Genomic DNA, 19667 nt, shown 5'->3' with positions numbered 1-19667 from the left:
CCCCAAGTTTGGTTCGTCATCTCATTCGGCTCGTTTGCGCTCTTCCGCGGAATTGATGTGAGAATTAGCGCGCGTTTTGCTTAAGTGGATTGCATCACACGCGTGCATCAGAGTCTCGTGCGAGGAGGTACACGCGATTTTTTTCTCCAACGAGATATACATGTGTGTCAATCATGCTTGCGGCTAACCGCAACCGCTTCGCGTCAAATTATATATATATATATATATATATATATATATAGCGCGCAATAATTGAAACTGAATGTTTTGCGTGAATTATGAATATTTAAAGATTTCCGAATTGAAAGCAAGTGAAAAATTTACCATCTTGACAGTTTTACGAGCCCTCGATAAAATAAATCTAAAAAACAATAGCGGCTAGCTAATATATCGGTATCGGCGACGATGCAAACTGGGGTCACCCGGTTATCCCGCACCGAAAATATACGAAAGCTGCGAAAATTATTTTTCAAACTCAGCGAATTAACAATACGACACATGTATATACATACATAATACCTATAGAATATGTATAGTTGCGTGGGTTATTTAGATATCCAAACCTCGAGGTTCGTGTGTGTAATTTTATTATAATATTACTCACTTGCAGAAACTTGTCGCAACTTGCTCTCTGCTGCAGCAACCTGCAGGGGATCAAACGATTTAGCGCTCCATATACCAAAGTCTCTAGTTACTCGGGTGCGATTAGAATTATGCGACATAAAGCTTACATGCTTATGCTCCATTACAAATTTCTTCTAAAATAACTGTAAAATCCAATCATTTCTTCAATGTTCGACAAATGAGAAATAAAAGGAAAAGAAAATCCTTCATCATCGTAATCAAATGTAAAATAATCTAAAGTGAAAATTTGAATTTCCCGCCGAATAATTGCGAAATCCGGTATGCGCGCGCAGCGGAACTGGTGCCGCCGGCCGCCGGCCGCGCGCGCGCGCGCGGGCTCCTGCACGCGCAGCGCACGCGGCAATTCTTTCGTCGAATACTTGAGTCTTGAATAGGTTATACTTATACAGCTGCCGCACAAGCGCATTTTAGAAAGCATCTTTTCGACGCGGCAATCGGCATCCATTGTGTTTCAAAGCGTCCAAGAGCACATTTACTCGAGAAAAGCGCAGGTGAGTTTATTTTCGCAACAAGTCAAGCATATCGTTGCCTGATTAAATTGGGAATAATCGTTCGATCGTTAATTCGTATTTGGCCGCATCGTGCGCGTTATATATACTTGCTTCTATTCGCGGCGCTTTTCGAGCCTTGGCACGTGGTCATCTTAACCTATAAGCTTTCATTGTTACCCGACTCCCAATCGGTATAATTAAATAATAAACGGTGTTGCTTATAGAGAGTACAGGCCGGAATATTTTTCACGAAAAAATACTTTTTCTCGGCAGGAATTAGTAGGCATGACAAAGGCTCAAACCATTGCGATTAAAGAAAAACCAGTGCCGAAAATGGGAGTCAAAGACGGTTTGGTGGCAAAGAAGAAGAAGCAGGACAAGTTCAAGAGCACACCTACGGGAAAGGTCGCCTTGATCAACAACAGAAAGTCGCAAAACGGCAGTGCCAATGGCACACCGAAATCATCGCAGAAAGGCAAAAATAAGAAAGAGAAGGCGAAGCCGAAAGCTGAGCCTAAGCCCGAGGAAGTCGAAGGAGACGAAGTAGATTCCGAGGAAGACGACGAGTCCATGGAGGATTCGGAGGAGGAAGCCGTTACCGTTGGCAAGAAGGGCGTGAAGCCGTTTAAGGGACTGAAGGTCGAGGCGGGCGACGATGATGATGAAGACGACGACGACGACGACGATGATGATGACGACGACGACGACGACGACGACGACGACGACGATGACGACGACGATGAAGACGACGACGACGACGACGACGACGACGACGACGAGGAAGAGGATGATCAAGTCGATGAAGATAGCAGCGTAGGGCTCAAAGCACTCTTGGGCGACTCCATCGCAGATGACGACGACGACGATGATTTCGACGAAGACGATGAGAGTGACGAGGACGACGACATCTCCGACGATGCCGACGAGACTCTGAACAACTCCAAAGACTCCGTAGACGACGATGACGACGACGACGACGACGACGACGATGATGAGGATGATGACGACGACGACGATGACGACGATGACGACGATGAGGATGGCAAAGAACTTGGCCTCAAAGATCTCCTAGGTGAGAGTTTAGCCGATGATGAAGATGACGAGGACTTTGAGGAAGACGACGAAGATGATGATGACGAGGATATAAGCGATGACAGCGACGAGGCGGCCGATGCAAAGGAGAGCAAAGAGGAGCTCAAGCTGTCCAAGAAGTCAAAGAAGGAACAGGAGAGTCCAAAGCCAAAGCGTCTATCTTCAGAAGAACAGGCAGCTCTTGATGCTAGAACGATATATGTTGGCAACGTACCCAAAGAAATGACGGTCAAGACTATTAAGAAACTCTTCAGGCCATTTGGTGAAATAGATTCAATTCGCGTTAGAGGTGTGGTAGCAGAAGACAGTCGTATGTCTGCAAAAGTAGCTACCATCACCAAAAAAATGCATCCCAAGGTGTCTACAGTTTATGTATATGTTGCTTTCAAGGAAGAGCAGAGTGCAAAGGATGCACTGAAGCTTAATGGTCACAAACTAGGTGAGAATACTCTCAGGGTTGATCTATCGACCAAGAATAAAGATCACGACCAAAAGAGAGCAGTCTTCTTGGGTAACATACCCTTTGGTTAGTGTTTTTGTTGTTATTTCTTTTCTTCACGAGCCCAGTTAATGCTATGAATAACAAGCTATTGACATTAATCATTTCGATTTCAGATATCACAGAAGATGAGGTGAGGAAGCACTTTGATTCATGTGGAAAGATTGAATCGGTTCGCATTGTCAAGGATAGAAAATCTGGCTTGAGTCGAGGAATAGGATATGTCAATTTTGAGAATCAGGATTCTGTCACGTTGGCCTTGGAGCTCAACGGGACAAACCTCAAGAACCGCGAGATAAGAGTACAAATCTGCAGTCCAGAACCCAAAGGTAAGAAGAGAAAGCACGGTGGCAAGCCACAGAAACAAGGTCCAAAGGACTCTGCAAAGAAGTTTAAGGGTGGCAAGGGTCAGGCTGTAAGTGTTGAGGTCGGTATTTGAATAATTTTAGACCTTTAACATAAAATTTATTACATGTATATAATCCATCTCGTTTTTTTTATATCGAAAAGGCTGGAGATAAACATGGCAAAAAGAAGCAAAAGAGGTCACAGGGTGAGACAAAGCGAGAAAAGTCCAGTGATGTAGGAGAAAAACAGAGCCCCCTGCCTGCTGTAAAGAAAGAGAAACAGTCATTCCAAGGACAAAAGGCCGACACGAAAAAAAAGCCTAAAGCAAATAAAGGCGATAAAAAGAAGAAAATCCTTGCAGAAAAATTAACAGCAAAGAAGAAGGCCAAGTCGACTGATTAATTTAAGATTCAAACACTAATTTTCGTCTTTTAAATCTATTTTCTATCATATATATATTTTTTTGCATTAATGCGCGTTTATCATCAAAAATGTTACAATGTGACCAGCGATTCTTGTTGTTGTAAATTTAAGAATCACTGTTAATTTAAATATCTATAGTAGGTATGAGTGTATTTGACGTATGTACAAAGTGAAGAGTGCGTTTTATAATAAATAGGTGGTTCATTTTTATTTCATCATCGTTTTCTTTTTACAATCCCTCTTCATCGAGCTCGCGATTTAGTTGCGTTATTTTAAGTTTTAATTTTTGTGGGAAGTTTTGGATATTTTTTAAAGCGCAAACTTTACAAAATCGTTTCGTATAAAATAAGCTACATTCTGTACACACGGATTTTTCACAAATACTGCAATCGGCGCCGAGTACTAAAATTTCCCCTCTGTTTGGAGGACTAAATGGATCTTTCATAATGTAACAATCTTCTGAAAATGACAAGTGTTTTGCAAATGGTGGCTTTCCTCCTTTATAGTCGTATCGCTCTTCTAAATGACAATAGCTGCATTTCCAAATACCTCCGACATTTTTTTTCTCTTTGGCAACAATTTCGATTTCGTCTGCATTACATTTTGAAGAGTCCAGAGGAATTTTCTTTGCACCAGTTGCAACTGCTTCCATCCTATTGAAAAATGACAAAACAAATTTATTTTCGAAAACGTGTACCAAGCCATAAGTCCAAAATATAACGGTAAAACTTTTGAGAATGTAAAAATCTGCTTATTAAAAATAACTTCAATTTTCTCGAATATTTATTTTGCTTTTGCAAGGGAGGAAAAAGGTCTTAAAATAAAAAAAAAAACATTTGAATATAAAATTTGTTAAGATAATTTTTTATTATTTACATTGAAACATGTTTGACTTGACCAACAAAAAATGTAACATTAATTTTTACTAGTTTTCATGGAGACTTCAACACTTTGAGATTCTTGTGGCCACCAGTGAGGCTTCACGACTTTTAAAGTACAATCTCCAACAGTCAAAATTTTAGATGCCAAAGCATCTGCAATGCGAATTAGCCCAAGGCCAAATATTCCTTTTTGACCTCTAATCTTTCCTACTATTTTTCCAGCTTCATTTGTAATTTGATCATCGTACATCAGTGGTTTCTCGTAAACTTTATCAAATGACAATGGCATAAGGCGTTTTCTGACAACACCAGTGTGATGGGTCCTAGCAGTTAGTTCTTGTCCTATATAGCAACCTTTGTGAAAGCTAACACCGTGTAGATAATCACAGTTTATTTCAAGTGGAAATGATGTTCCAGGTGGTAAATCCTGGACACCTTCACCTACACCTAACTTGTATCTAAATTCTCTGTAACTGGAGGCATTTTGTTGAGTTGTGACATTCGGCTCCAGTTGTTTAATTATCTCGTCACACGTGACGGTTGATTGCGTTAAAATTCTTAAACCCAGTTGGTAAAGTCTGGGATCACTATATATAAAAATATTGTCGACTAGTTTGCTTGATGTGCTATCACTGGCACCACAGGGAAATATCTTTCCCTCAAAATTAGACTTTTTTTCAACCTCCTTTTGATCAACATGAGAAACTATATCAGGATCGTAAGCAGTCCAAACCTTCATGCTGTTATCCTCTGTATGAATCTCCACTTTTCTTCTTAATTTATACATTTTCAAATGCTTTGACAAACTATTGACGATGGAAGAGTCGCATTCAACATAGAATACCTTCTCATCTTGTGTTTTGTAGATTATAGCATCATATAATACTCTACCTTTGATATTTAAGAAGACAGAATAAATACTTGCAGCTCCTTCTTTCAAATGACGCATGTCATTTGTGATTAGGCCTTGCAGAAAATCTGATACTTGATCCCCTGAAAGGCGAAGCAACGTCCTTTGGTCCAGTTGAACAAGACTTTTTGTCTGCGATTTTGTTGAATTCACCCTGGCAGAATTTTGGCTAACACACCGCTTTGCAGTGCCGAGCAAAGAAATTCTTGACAACTTCATCATTTTGGAGAATCCTGAATAAATACTTTCACTAACTACATACATTGTATACAATTACTAATTGATGCAACTTTTGTTACATAAAATATGGAATAAAAATTTGGCATGAAATATATTTTGTTTAATCCTCCATTAGGTATACATTATTTGAAATAAGCAACTTTTTACTTTATAATAGAGAACGATCGTGGTATAATTTTGATAATTTGTTTGCACTGTGAATTGCATACATACTTTTTATAACCTTCTTATACACAATTGATGGAACTTTCGAGGTTCATGATTAAATCCAAAAGGTCCAAAATCAAACGTTAAATACACTGGACATCTATTTTATATCAAGACTTAAAACTCGATTTAACCTTCCAGCATTATTACTATGCGAGTTAATTTAAAAAGACTAATCAAAAATAAAATATGCGACTACAGCTGATGATCACATGGATGGAGGAGATAGGATGGCCAAAACTTGATTGTAATTGGTTGCAATAACGGGTAAATTCCGTATGTCGTGAACTTGCGAATGAGCATTTTCGTCTATATATATATATATAGTAAAGAGGCGCCAAATTTAAAAATCTGAAAAGATAATGACGAGCCACAACAAAAAGTTAGTTATTTGATTTAATAACGTGGCCGTTAGGTAAGGTCGACGTTATCATGTGGCGCTAAATGAGGCACAATAGGATTTGAAACGGAATAATTATGAAGAGATACTTGCATGTTGCTTTCGAAATCAGGATTTTTTTTGCCGATTGCAATTTACGATTGATCTCTATTTTGACGCAAAAAGGCGGCTCGTTTTTCGGAAAATTGTTGAAAGAATAGTAAGTGAAAACTTGAAGACGTAAGCAGTTGGATTTTGTAGAAAGAGAATGCAGGAGATGCGCGCGCACATGTATAAACATATATGCAGCGTATGCGAAATGTGCACAATGCACATAAGTTTAAGATGAAGGCAGCCAGCTGTGCCGACGTGTGCTGCCGCCCAACGCCGTTTGCTGCCTCAACTCGAGTTACTCAAGGCCGCAGCAGCCAGCGGTGGCGGCTCTGACTGACGCGGGCGGGCGGCTCTCGCAGGCCTCGCAGCTCGCTAGTCGCTCGTACAGTCGTCTCGGTTCAGCCAAGCTGTTCGCACGCGACGAGTCGCGCGCTTCTGCCGGATTCCCTCCTCTCGCCCGTTCTTTTACGGATCTCTCTTATACACACGGAGTGAACTCGATTCGCCCAGTGCTCGCGAGCTGCTGCCGGATACATAAATATATATACAAGTGCGGTGTGGAGGCGTTATAGGAAGCAGAATCGAGAGGTGCGCGCACGGAGAACTGCCCGCACGATGTTGACGTCGCCAAGTCGCTGAGGAGATACGAGCATCACGAGAGGCGCCTGGTACTTGGCTACCCACTCCGTGTTGTACAAGTAGTTGTGGTTGTTGTTCTTGTTTCGTGTCGTTTCGTGTCGTTTCGTGTCGTTTCGTGTTGTTGCTATCGAGAGGTTATAGTGCGCGTACCAGAGGAGCAACGCCAAGATGTCGGGAAGGATCTACACGGACGGTCACGAGATCGACGGCAGTTGGGTGCTGCGGGTCTACGTGACGGACCTCAACGTTGAGCGGAGCCTCAGAGTCAAAGGCGAGCTCCACATCGGCGGTGTCATGCTTCGCCTTGTCGATGACCTAGGTGGGTTATTTTACATCTCTCTTCTCATTGGTTTATTTACAGCTTCATGGCGAGAGGAAATCTCTGACGCAAGTCGCAAAATATAAACGATACAATATGCAGCTCTGAATAATGACACCGCGAACGTGCGTATATGTAGAGTGAGCGTCGATCCATTAACGGCCCCCACTGCCGATACTCGATGAAACTTGGTCGCTTGGTAGAAGTGGAAATTAGCTAAAGTGAAATCGGACGATAAAAACGGCGCTGCTGCAACTTTGATGTTGACCGTTTAATCAGGCCTTCAATTAGCGAGCATCATTTGATTTTCTAAAAATACCACAGCTTTCATATCTTTTTCGCACGGCGCAAACACAGGATGCCGGTTCTACAAACAAACGCGCCAGTACTTATGTAGCTGCGTACGCAGAAGCCTCGAGACCCTTTTATTGCTTCGGGGTTTTAAATTCCGCTTGAAAAGCGATGCGCGCGACTCGGGCCTATTCCGGTGTTCTGAGAAAAACAGCAGCCAGCTAAAAGCGCGTGTGCATAAATGCATGAAAGATTCATGTTCCAGCATATACTCAGTCCTTTATGAGCGCAAATTGCCGGTTGTTCGCCAGGTCTCTCTCTCTCTCTCTCTCTCTCTCTCTCTCTCTCTCTCGCTCCCTCTCTCTAATATAACGTATATACCTGCGTGTACTCACGGAGAGGGGGGGGGGGAGATTGCGCTGCCCCGGCCGCAGCGCGTCTCGCGCGGGAGCAACAAGTTGCTGCTGCAGCGCGCTGGACAGTACAACTTTGAATATTGGGAACTTCAGCCATGACAACTGCACATACTTTCTAGCGCAAATGTATAAACATATCTCGCACGCGTACTCGGCTGCCGTTTGCATGGAAAACTCGCATTGGTCGAGTGTTTTCTACAGTGCATGCGAGGAAGGCGGTTAATCGCAATTGATGGATAATTTCCACGTGCCCATACGTGCCTTAATTTAACTGTTCCTCCAGCTCATCGGTGGGGGGGGGGGGGGGGGTAGTAAGGGCAGTAAACTCTCGGAGAAGTTTCTTCGCAGTTCTCGCGACTCGGAAAAAACTGGATGTGAAGCTCGCGAGCTAGTTTCGCCGCATAGCATAGATGCAGTTGCGCGACGACTTGGGAGGAGAATTCCCATTAGTAAAACGTTGCAACAGCTGACTCGGCGTTCTCTGGAAAAGAAAACCGAGATGATATGATAAGCTGGTGTGCTCGTACTATATGGCGACTCTGCGATAAGGCTCTCCGAGGAAATGCCTTTTAAATAATCGCTCTCATACAACTTTGAAGCCTCTTACACCTACAATCGAAATTCGAAAGAGAACAATTCTTATCAGATGAGTTCTTCGTCGTCGTCATCAGCACACGATATCATTATAGTTGCATATTTAAAAACAGCACAGCTATATTGATCAAGGAATACACCTTATGCAAATGCAAGCACGCCGCCGTACATAGAACATATACATACGTGTGCCCGATGCTAGACAAGTGCCAAGAAGCGAAAATTATAACTTTCGACGGGCAACGGAAACGGGAAAAACAAAGGTTTTGTAAAACTTATCTTCTAAGAAGCAGAAGCGTCCATCTTTGAGAAGGCTTTTATTATTGGGAACCCGGTACAAGAATCCGCGACGAGAGCAAGGAATTCGGGGGACCGGCGCCCCGCGTCCGGGAAAAGTGATCTCGGCAGGTAGTCTTTTGTGCGCTTTTATACCGATTACTGATGCTATCTACGTGCAGGCTTAAGACCCTCCGAGGACCCTCAGCTCAGAGTAGGTCCGGCTTGAGGTTTGAAATCGATTGTCAACTTTTAGAGAGCGCATTTGTCACACTATTTACTATATAGCCTTATGCTCTTTCGTTTGTTGCTTCGTCGGAATCGAAATGAACTACAATTGCAAGCAGCCATGCGCACGGTGCCGTCATCGCATAAATCCGTTAGGCATACTTTGAGAAAAAGCCGTCGAAGAAAGCGCTGCACAGTACACACCGACCCGTCCCATACCAACAGCACTTCTACGCACGAAAAAGGTTAGGCGTGCTGCGTCTAAGATAATGCATACGCGTAGACACATTTTCGGTGCACACGAATAGACATCCGGAAATCAAGTGGACGGGCAGACAGCACAGGAAACGACGCGCGCCGACATTCAGAGCACGAATAAGCCTTGTATGAGAAAGAGGAATTCGTGAAATTTCGTACATTTCGTAGACTTTGTAGATTTGACAAGATGGCGTCATCAAGGCGATCGAATGGCTTATTAAAAAGGACCCTGCTTATGCTTGATTTCAGCGAAGAGCAGCGAAAGAAGCGAGAAACGGTGGGATGCCTACATAAATTACATAAATTCTTATGAGTCTTGCGTCATTTGAAATACGCTACGCTCAAACTCCCCTGGCACACATTGCCGAGGAAACGTCACCGCCTCCCTCCAGCACAGCCGGCTATAATTTGCATTCGCCAACTTGTTATTTAGTCGCAGTTTATCATACTCGATGATCTGATGGACAAAAAATTATTGAAATCTCGCCTCCCCCCCCCCCTCTCTCACGTTACTCACAAAGAGAAATGGTTTCAAAGTCATGAAGATGTATCGAAGACTTTCCAAGATCTCTCACAGACGTTTGAAGCGACTGAAGCTCGCAATACGATGTGTACCGTATCTTTCGCATCAGGCCGACGACAAGACTGCATTTTTCTCGCACCTCTTCCGAGAAATCGCCGGTTGCAGTCCTCTCTCTCTCTCTCGTGTACTTCGAAAACCGATAATCATCTTTTGCCAGAGTTACGCACTTCGACTTATATTATTTATCAGGCATAAGTGCCCAAAATTAATGCAAGAAAAGCATTTCACAGAAAACCGGAGAATAGCTGTAATTGCACGAAGCGAGCTTTTCCAAAAGCATTGTCAACATTTTCGAGAGAACCCGTTAACCCGCATATTAAAGTTGTCGTCGTTGTCGTTTGCTTTCATTTTGCCAGTTTGAGGCAAGGTCGCGATTACGGTACTGCTATACGGCAAGCGGACTTGTTTCGCACGGAAGACCTTACCGCGATCTACAAGCAGGCAAACGCGAATACCATGCCATCAGAAGGAAAAATGTAAAGATACATACCTTTACTCTGTTTGGAAATCTTGAAGAACCATTCACTGAAGAGAATCAACAACTATAGTCCAACGTAGAAGAAATACGATATCGTATAAGCAGGTAATTCCCTAACCTAAGCTAACCATCATCCATACACAGTAATTACAAGTGGCAATCTTAAAAAGAAAATTCGACATTTGGCCTGGAATATAAAAAACAATTTCGTATCCGATGAAGTGGCGCAGCAAAGAGTAAAGCCATAAATCTCTCTCTTTCTTCGTATGAATCACGCACACACACACACTCTCGCAGCAGCAGCAGCAGTATCCTTGTTTTTTCCCTTTTTCGCATATGAAAATCAGGCAATCGTTTCCAGCTGGCTTACGACGCAGTACTCCCTCGACGTATCACCTCTTCCACCTAGACGAGCATTTGCCATTCTGCAATACAGTCAACGGGATTTTGGAGTGAGTGTATCGACTGTACCCGTGAGTCATGCTGCCGCGACGATAATTATGATACGTTAGTCACTTGTACTTTTTTGACACGTGGAGAAATATAATGATGTAGCGCGAGCTATTACCCATTCAATTATAATAATGACTCCTAGTGCATCCGCGATGTATTCTTCGGAGCATATAGTGGGAACTGACGCATTGACTTCATACTCTAGGAACGACGAGGCTATAATATGTTATCTATAAAGGAATTATCGAATTTGGTTTACATCACCTACCATACTGCAGCACAATTTCGCCGCGTCGGACTGGCGCCGATCCAAGGAGAACAGCGCGTCGCAAAAAATCCGCGAAGAATCCGACGCTGATGCTGACTCATCTTGCTCGTAGTTATCGGAGAGAGAGAGAGAGAGAGAGAGAGGTGGGGGGGGGGGGTCGAGAGAGTTATATTTGATGCGCATATGCACGGAACACAGTTTTTTCAACAAAAATAGTAAGAAAATCTAAGTTATTCTTCTCGCTACTCCAAGGTAGCAAAATTGTATGAAAATGAAGGTTTTCAGTCGAAGATATTCTGTGACTTAGTTTGAAAAAGCATGGCGTATAACAAACAGCGAAACAGCTTTCCTCGTCAGAAAATTAAAATTCAGACTGTTTTTTTTTTCTGCGGGACAAAGATAAATAACGCACTCCTTTTGTTTCTTGAGCGGCGTCATTCTTCGAGTCTACGGATCAGCGATTACTATTGAGAAATTAACTTAAAACGTAAAAAAGGACAATGACAAAAATTGACAGCTCGCATTTGATTCGCAAGTAATAAATATTTGATAATATGCGCGCGTAGACTTTTAATTAATCGTATAAAATTCGAATCGTTGAATGCTGCGTTGAAAAGAAGCCTTTGATAAGATCCAAGTGATGATTCCGGAATTATGAATTATGTCACGAGAGATGGAAGCGCTGCAGTACACTGCGTATACGCAGCTCTGGTCAATTAACGCGCGTACATACACACACACACACACAGCGCAGTCCCAGTTTTCTCGGTCTTTGAGAACGAGTAAAGCTGCGTCTGAGACTGGCCGGGACTATGAATTTTCATGATAATTTGCAGCAGTTATGGCAGACAACGAGATTTCAGTTTTTCACTGCAGGAACATGCATTGAAACACATCTGAATGAGAGTAATCATTGATACTTTGGATTGAGAACATCGGTCAAGTAGCATGCGACCTTATAGATTTCAGGCGGCGGTCATCTGGTATCGAACTGCACTTGCAGCTGTAGCACACAAATGTTTTACAAAGACAAAATCTGACTCATTGCACACACAGCTGGAATTAAGCGATTATCACGTAGCGGAAGCCTGCAGCAGATTCGAAAGGAAGCGGTTATCGAATCTGCCGCCGCTGCTGCTGCCGCACTATTATAATATATGGAGCGCACAACAACCTTATATTCTAGATTCCGATCCCTTTTTTACGAGCGGCTCGGTTGCTTTTAGCCTTGAAAAAGTATACGTGCATGGGCTCGGCTAACGAATCTGAAAATCGAGGCTAGATCAAGCCCACCTACATTCATCTCCGTACAGCATAAACGTGTGAGGATGAATGAGAATAGAGCGGCTCAAGTTCTATTTTGACGCTGCTAAAAGTCGAAAAAAAAAATAAAAAAATAAAAAAATGAAAGTAAAAGGAACAGGCCGTGCTCTTGCGGACGATAAAAAGCGAGAGAGTGTGAGAGAGGCGGAAAAATAGAGACGAAAGCGGATCAGGAACGTGCCTCGAGCCTCAATATTTACGCGAGCGGCGATTTAAAATTAGATGGAGAGCGCGACGACGTATTTTTTCCAGCGCCTTCTCCCTATTAGTCGTCGCGCCTGACTCGGCAGATTAAGCAAAATCTGATATTCCGCTTCCGCCCGGACAACGAGAGAGCCTAATGAGGGGTAATTGCAAAACAGCGATAGCCCAATTAGATAACAAAGCCGCCTGACAATCGCGCCTTATTGGCGAGCGAAGCGATCGAAAGCGAAGGAAAAAAGAAGAAACGACGGCTCGAGTTGGGCGAGTTGAGTGGATCGGAGAGAGTAACAGGTGCGGCGGCAGTCCTCTATGCCATTGGCGAGAAATGCCGTTGACTGCATCAACTCGCGGAGCTGCCTGCGATTTTAGGCGAACATGTCCCGCCGCCGCTTCAAGGCCAGGTCGCCGGGGTGCAACGACCCAACGACCGCGAGTGTCACACCCAGGCAGATAAAGAAGGAGTCATCGCCGCGCGCGTGCTTCTTCCTCTGCTTACAACTTTTTGCTTAGCCCGATATCGCAGACTCGCGCGCGTTGTTTATGCTCGTCTCGGCTGGCTGAACTGAAGCTGGCTCGGGCAGAACAATCGGCAACGTACTGCCCGCACAGACGCACTTCGGCGGACGCGTATACAAAGTATAAGTAAACTCGGCGAGTCGAAAAAGCCCGAGCCAAATATAGCGCGCCCGCGCGCGCGCAGCTGCAGTGCATGCAGTCGCAGTAGACACGAGACATATGCGCAGACGATGTACGCGCCGCAGAGACGACGGACACGGATAAACAGAGGGGATGCAGGATAAACGGAGTCCGAGGAATTCGAAGAGCGGGGACTGCGCCCCGTCAATTGGAATTGATTGCTAGAATGGAATAACGAGTGGCGTCCCTCAGCTGCAGCCGTTGTTGCTCGATCGACTTTTCGAGTGACATCATTCGCTCACGGTTCGCGGCCTTAACCGGCGACATACGTGGGCGCTGGAGGTTTCTTCACAGCTACTTATGCAGTCGGAGGGAAACGTCCAAGGAAAGTTTACCGATCGGAAATCGGCGCTGCGTCGGTACGTCAGTGCTGGTTCGCGTTCCGGCGCGCTTTATACGTTATACGTGCGCGCGCGCAGCACTCGGGCCAACACACCCAGCCGGCCACCGATTGACCTCCCGCAAGGCGCGCCACAATGAGAGCGAGAGTCGACTGGTCGATCGATCGCACGCGGACGCGCACGGGCACTTCCTCGCACGGGCACCTATACTATATGGGGAGGCGATGGCGAAACGCTGCGTGCGAAGGTCCGAACCACCGCTTTCTCTTTCGCTGCTCCGGGGAGAGGATCGTTCGAGCGCACTGATTTCGTTGTCCTCCCTGCCTGCAAGCAAGGAACAGAGTCACTCGCCCGTGCCGAGGCGGGACGAGGAGGGCTAACTGGCGACCTTTCCCGCTCGGCTCGGAGCATCGGGTTGAGAACAAAGTTTGGACTTTCGCAGAGCTGCAGGGAGGCCGCAATGGGAAACTCGAAGCGAGTAGGCAACAAAACCTCAGTGATCAGTGATCAGTTATCTCAGTCCGGGAGGCTCGCCTGACGTAATCGAGCAAATTCTAAATATACATAAGCTGGCGCCTTGAGAAAGAATAATAATATGGGGGGAGTGAGTCGCTTCGCGGCCCTGACCCCGATGTCGTCGAGGTTTTTTCGGCGGCGTTGAAAAATTCCTTTATTTCCGGACGTGCGACTGCAGGCTGCAATAGTCGAGCGTATTTCAGGCGGCGATCGCATATGGATGAATTCCTGGAAGCCAGATGGCCGGACAATGCCTTCGCACATTCCCGGCGCGGCGAGGGGCAGGCTGTGTGTATCTTGTTGCGCCGATACTTCCCACAGCCCGATAAGGCTTATCGGCAGCTGAGATTCCATTGAGCCTTGATCGATGCGTGGATTAATTACTATACGCTTTATTTTTACGCGGGCGACGCGACCTTCGCCGCGCCATAAAATCAGATTGCGCGATGGATACGCGCCGCCTTTCATTCGTGCGTCCAATGCAAAGATGCAAAGGTGCGTAGGCCGCAGACGGGGCACACGCGTTCCCATTCATGGCGCTGCCAGTCGGCCTCAGCGAGCGATTTCCCTTTCGAGCAGCAGCGCTTTGCAACTATCATCTTCGTAGGCTATCGCCAGAGAGCGGAAACGAGCGGAATCCCGTTATTCCCGTCGGGAATTTCCGAACCGGAAGTGCGGCCGCGCGCATATTTCGTATTTCGGGAGCCGCCGCTTTAAAATTAGCAGCGACTCGTCCGCTGCTGCCGCCGCTGAGCAGTCGGTGATTCGTGCTTAGTGCTTTACGCGCGCGCGCGCGCGCGCACGCTGTATACGAGCTCGATGATTGTACGCGGTCGTTTGACTTGGTCAACGGCTATGATGGAACTGCAGTGTCTAGGTAGCACACGTTCCAGCTCAGCTTTCTCTGCACAATATTATTATCTCGCCGCCCTGCAGAGACTCGACGCTGCGTAGCGACTATACGGGAGAGTTTTCCCGTAATGGGTACTTTGGCCCCTGCTGTCGGCTAATTCGTTTTCCCGTCTCGTTGATCTCTCTCTCTCTCTCTCTCTCTCAGAGCAATCGATTCCATTGCATTTGCATTACTTGAAAAAGTAAAAAGGGAGCCGCGCTCGTGTATTTTTATACGCGCGCCAGAGAGCTTCCGCTGGCGCAGATGTGAGGTCTGGCGCCTCGAGGGACGTGAATGCACAGATAGCGAGTGTTTCGAGCTACTCTGTGCACTCGCTTGGGATCCTAAAACATCGGCGCAGAGATACGCCGGCGCACGCGAGAGCTTGAGAGCAGATAACCGCACGGAGCTTTTCCCCGAGTTCTGCCGACCTTGGACGCGGCTGGGTTGGAAGAATTCGTGAATGGAGCCTCTGTGCTCTCGGCTATCTTGCGAGAGAGCGTTTTTCGTAAATACTTGGTAAATCGATTCGCTTCCGCCCTCCGTCCCTCGGCGCGCCCCGAGGCGGCTTTTATATCTGTTTGCTAGTCGAACGCCAGTTGATTAACACAGACTATGCGCGTCGACGCGCGGGCATCAAGGTCGATTTTCCGATGCCCGACGGGATGTCGGGATATCGGGATATCGGGGCTGAGCAGAGTGCAGCGGCGATCCAATAATAGCCGCGCGCCGCCGCCTGTCGAGCGTCGGGGCCGCTGGCCTCTCTTCTGGCCAACACCCTTTTTCCAGAATCTATAAATAGGCGAGAGAGCGACCCAGTTTCGGGCGCGGAACAGCGCCACAGCACAGGCAAATTCGGAGAGCCCGCCGCGTCCCCCGCGCGGCGCTGCCGCTCGTGCCGATCCGAAACGGCGCGCAAAACTGGATATTCGACGTGCAACGCTAAAAAATTCAAAAATAGAAAGCCTTCGCGGCCGTCATGAGGCAAGTATATCCGGCGCGACGCCGCCTCGTTTTCGATCGGCTCGCTCCGGCGCGCGGGCGTGGCTTTGCTCGCTGCTTCGCTCCCGCAATAGTCGTGTCGAAACGTACTCCGTTCCGCGCGCACGGCAGCAAATCCGCAATCTCGGCGACATTCTCGGCGGACGGTTTTCGCGTTATTAGTTTCGCGACTCGGAGTGCGAGTCAAGAAGCTCTCTGCTCTGCTCTCTGATGGCGCACCGAAACACAAACAGGCGGCTTTGAAACTGTAACTCGACCTCGAGTGCAGCGATCGATTAATCTCCCCGACGACTACGGCGAGGCCCACATTCACGAGACATCCGCAGAATCGAGAGAGCGAGGCAGAAGCAGATGGGCACGCCCGCACCTCGCTCGCCCTCGACCCATTGAAAAAATTGAACAAATTGAAAAGTCACAGAGGGAAAAGAGAGCAACGAGCGATGAGAATAGGAGAGTAATTTCTATCAACAACAGCGGCTAGAATGTCATTAAAAAAGCGGCGCGCATGCAGCAGCACTCGAGACGTAACGTAACGAGATCCTTTGCGCGGGAAATTCAATGTATCACTGCCTGCGCTATCGCGGCGACGGAGCCCTTCTACCCCCTTCGCTCTGGATAGAGCCAGATGAAGCTCGGTCCCCCCCCCCCCCCCTGCAGCCGGCCGCGGTGCAGGGGCGCAGTCGCCTTTTTTCAATTGCTTCTATCCGCGGCATTAGCTGCGAAAAATGTATTCCGCTCCCGGAGCTCTCCCACACCCCCTTTCCGCAGCTTCTCTCCGAGCGATTGTTTTCTCTTCCGGTGCGCGCCGGTCGCGTGCTCGCGATTGTCCCCGCATTGTGTGCGCGCAAGCGACGAAAGCCTCCGCTATTTGAGCCAGCCTTCGAGAGCTGCACGAAGTTCACGAATAATTTGTATAAATCGTATCGGAAAAAAATTAGATAATTGCGGAATCGTTATAAAAGTTTGTAATCGCAAGTAAAAAAATTGTCAGTTTATTAGTTTATTTATAAAAAATCAAAAACTTTTTACGCCGCGAGAAAGTAGAAAAATGCGTTTTTCTTGTAAGATATTGATCTGAGAACATTGAAACCACTGCGAATCGTTTGTAAATTAATTACCGATTCTGTAAATATTGCCTTTATTGCGTTATTCGCTATAGATACTGATTAATAAATTAATTATTTTTTCGTCAACTATGCTACACCAATTCGGGCGGTTCGTGTACCATATTCCGTTCGATGATTCGAATCAGCTGTTCCTATATCGTTACGCACGTGTACTGCAGTGACTATATAATATACGACAACAACAATAAGTCGGTTTGTGCAAGTGCATCGCGGATTCAGAAGTGTGTACAGTGCAGCGATGGTCTCCTGGTGCAACGGCCTCTTCAGGGAGTATTGGCTTTCAATCTTATTCTAACTTTAATAAGTCCAGAAGTAGTGAAAGTGTAAATTACTAGGTCATAACCTACAAATTATATACTCCATCATAATATCTCTTTTATTTATTTAATAAAGTCTAGATAACAAACGGGTTTTTATACTGCAGTAGTCGATTCTTTATTGTAAATAAAGTCACTTATGGCAAAAATATTTTAATTATTAATGTTTTTATCATTTTCTATGTCTCATTTTTTGATGATTAATTTTTTGAAATCTAATCAATATTAGATATTTTTTAATAGAATTTCATGCCTAGTTCTATCACTTTTTATCATTACTTTATTACTTTTACAGTAATCTTCAATAACACCAATCAGTCTACATGCCATTAGATCATACTTGGATAGAAGAGCTTACCGTTGTAGCTACTACTGTTATAACTACAGGTATGTCCTATCGTACAAAACATTTTGAACCTTCAATGGCTAACTTATAACAAATATTAGGTGCTTCAAAACATTGTAATCAGGGTGACCAGACCTGTCGTCACTTACTATCATTATATTACAAAAAATATTAATTGAGATTACATAATAATTTCTTTGTTGATTTTTGAAATATCTGAAATCGTAAACATCTCACCACATTACTAAATAATCACATAAATAACATTTGGCCAGGTCTGGTCACCTGGCTCATTGAAATATCTTGTGCAACATACTAATTCATTTATTTTTCATCGAACGAGCAAACTGTTCCTGCATAAGTTCCTGCATCACTGATGTCTCACCGGTATCCACTCTTATTTGTGCTGCTGCGCGTATTCACTGGAGTGAAGTCTTCAATACTTATTGAATTACCTTTCGCCAAGAGTGTATCATGAAGGACATTTTCAGAACAATACATATAATATAACAAAGTGATCAAAATATTAAAATTATTAATTTTTCAGATTCGAGGCCGTCAACTTTGATGGTGTAAACAACAGTGCGACTGATGCAGTGCAGGACAGCTGGATAGCTGTTTCATCTGTTTCAAGAGTGAAGACCGCTGTGTTACAAGTGAAAGTGCGAAAGTGTTCTTAGGGGGATGAAATAGACTTAGGGATTAGAATGTGAGGGAGTAGGATTAGTTTAGAATAGTGTTATCAAAATAGGATACAGAGCGTATTATCAGATGAAAATTGAAACTCTAAGTTCATTAATTAGAATACATAATGTTTTGTTTAATAACTTTCGAAAATGTCACTGAATATTTTGTTTCAATTTTCATCTGCTCAGACTTTGGCAGGATATATGTTATTTTGCGAGTAAACTTTAGAAAAGCTAATCACAGAGGATCTGTCAGGACTAGCTTAAATAAATCTGTGTTCTGCCATATTTTTAGGTCCAGAAGGTGAAAATAGAAAATTCAACTCAAGTAATTATGACCATCTGGTCCTAAAAATACAGCAGAAAGTAAAAAAAGAACTTGTAAACGCTTAGAGATACTCCATCTCAGCAATTACAGTTGCAAAGAGAAAAACCGTGAGCAGGTGTTTAGGTGATCATAGGAACCGAATATAGATAAACGAAAATTGCCATGATAGCTATAGTTTCCTAATGATTAACATAACATCTGTACAAGTTTTTAGACCTCTAGATTAAAAACTACTTTAATAGTATTGTCATTACGTTCAACAAGTTTTGTATATCCTTAAAAAAAGTAACTACCATAGCAATTTTTATTTATCATTGTCAGTGACTTTTATCGAGGTATTTTACTTAATTTTAAAGCGTGGAAAAGCAACAATAATTTTGAACAATTATAAATAATATAAACTTAAAAATACTTCAATTTGTTAATATGCAAATAATTTATAATACTTGAAAGGAAAAATTATTGTTAAATACTAAGGTATAGCTTGAGTAACAATGCTTTTCTATACTTGAAATTATACTAGATAACAGTAATGCAAGTCTCAAAGGTTAATAGATTCTCTATAAAAAACCATCACAGAAATGTGAGTCGCAAAGTGAAAAGCACGAGTGGGTTTACAGGTAATCATCTATACAGGATAAAGTTAAATAAAAACTGCCATGGTAATTAGTTTTTAAATAATTTTTAAAACGTCTGTACAAAATTTCAGCTGTCTAGTTCAAAATTTATTGTTATTTTTTTGTCAATGGGAAGAAAGTCATAAGTCAAAATAAGCAAGAATTTTCCAGCCATTTCTATTGCTTTTGACGTACAGCTTTGAAATTTTGTAAAGATATTTCACAACTTATTAGAAAACT

At 44.2% G+C, this 19667-nt stretch overlaps 3 protein-coding genes and 1 long non-coding RNA gene across 6 annotated transcripts in view; 3 read left to right on the top strand and 1 right to left on the bottom strand.

The window, feature by feature from the left end:
• Positions 1-948: 948 nt before the first annotated feature.
• Positions 949-3708, top strand: LOC100115183 (RNA-binding protein 34). The gene is made up of 4 exons (XM_031924774.2): positions 949-1136; positions 1410-2754; positions 2844-3154; positions 3238-3708. The coding sequence occupies exons 2-4, from the start codon at positions 1422-1424 to the stop codon at positions 3475-3477; spliced, it is 1884 nt and encodes a 627-aa protein (XP_031780634.1). The 5' UTR covers positions 949-1136; positions 1410-1421; the 3' UTR covers positions 3478-3708.
• On the bottom strand, positions 3550-6430 carry LOC100115222 (putative transferase CAF17 homolog, mitochondrial). Of its 3 annotated transcripts, XM_031924787.2 has the most exons (3): positions 5743-6430; positions 4375-5522; positions 4064-4151 (listed from the first exon to the last, which is right to left on the bottom strand). In XM_031924787.2, exon 2 carries the CDS (start codon positions 5509-5511, stop codon positions 4414-4416), a length of 1098 nt encoding a protein of 365 aa, XP_031780647.1. In that variant the 5' UTR covers positions 5512-5522; positions 5743-6430; the 3' UTR covers positions 4064-4151; positions 4375-4413. The 3 variants fall into 3 exon arrangements, 2 of the variants coding, with proteins under 2 accessions (XP_031780647.1, XP_031780646.1); XR_001728827.3 differs by lacking the exon at positions 4375-5522 and having other exon boundaries at positions 3550-4151; positions 5743-6400; XM_031924786.2 differs by having other exon boundaries at positions 4375-6425.
• A 101-nt stretch (positions 6431-6531) lies between these two features.
• The window catches only part of LOC100115990 (unc-112-related protein), a 29133-nt gene continuing 15997 nt past the window's right edge, over positions 6532-19667 (top strand). Inside the window, exon 1 of the mRNA XM_001600509.6 lies at positions 6532-7187. Coding sequence (XP_001600559.3) covers positions 7037-7187 — 151 coding nt within the window. The 5' untranslated portion in view covers positions 6532-7036. The remainder of the gene's footprint in view (positions 7188-19667) is intronic.
• LOC116416394 lies at positions 8225-19330 on the top strand. Its single transcript, XR_004226832.2, has 2 exons — positions 8225-17468; positions 17746-19330. It is a non-coding gene; the product is annotated as an uncharacterized LOC116416394 (long non-coding RNA).

This window comes from Nasonia vitripennis, chromosome 2, assembly GCF_009193385.2.
Source record: "Nasonia vitripennis strain AsymCx chromosome 2, Nvit_psr_1.1, whole genome shotgun sequence".
NCBI lineage: Eukaryota > Metazoa > Arthropoda > Insecta > Hymenoptera > Pteromalidae > Nasonia > Nasonia vitripennis.
The sequence above is the reverse complement of the archived record's forward strand: the minus strand, read 5'-3'. Positions and strand labels throughout refer to the sequence as shown.

Coding starts and splice junctions, on each gene's coding strand:
- LOC100115222 (XM_031924786.2), bottom strand. CDS start 5,553: ATGTATGTAGTTAGTGAAAGTATTTATTCAGGATTCTCCAAAATGATG.
- LOC100115183 (XM_031924774.2), top strand. CDS start 1,422: ATGACAAAGGCTCAAACCATTGCGATTAAAGAAAAACCAGTGCCGAAA. Junction 2,755..2,843: donor CTTGGGTAACATACCCTTTG/GTTAGTGTTTTT, acceptor TTTCGATTTCAG/ATATCACAGAAGATGAGGTG. Junction 3,155..3,237: donor GTCAGGCTGTAAGTGTTGAG/GTCGGTATTTGA, acceptor TATATCGAAAAG/GCTGGAGATAAACATGGCAA.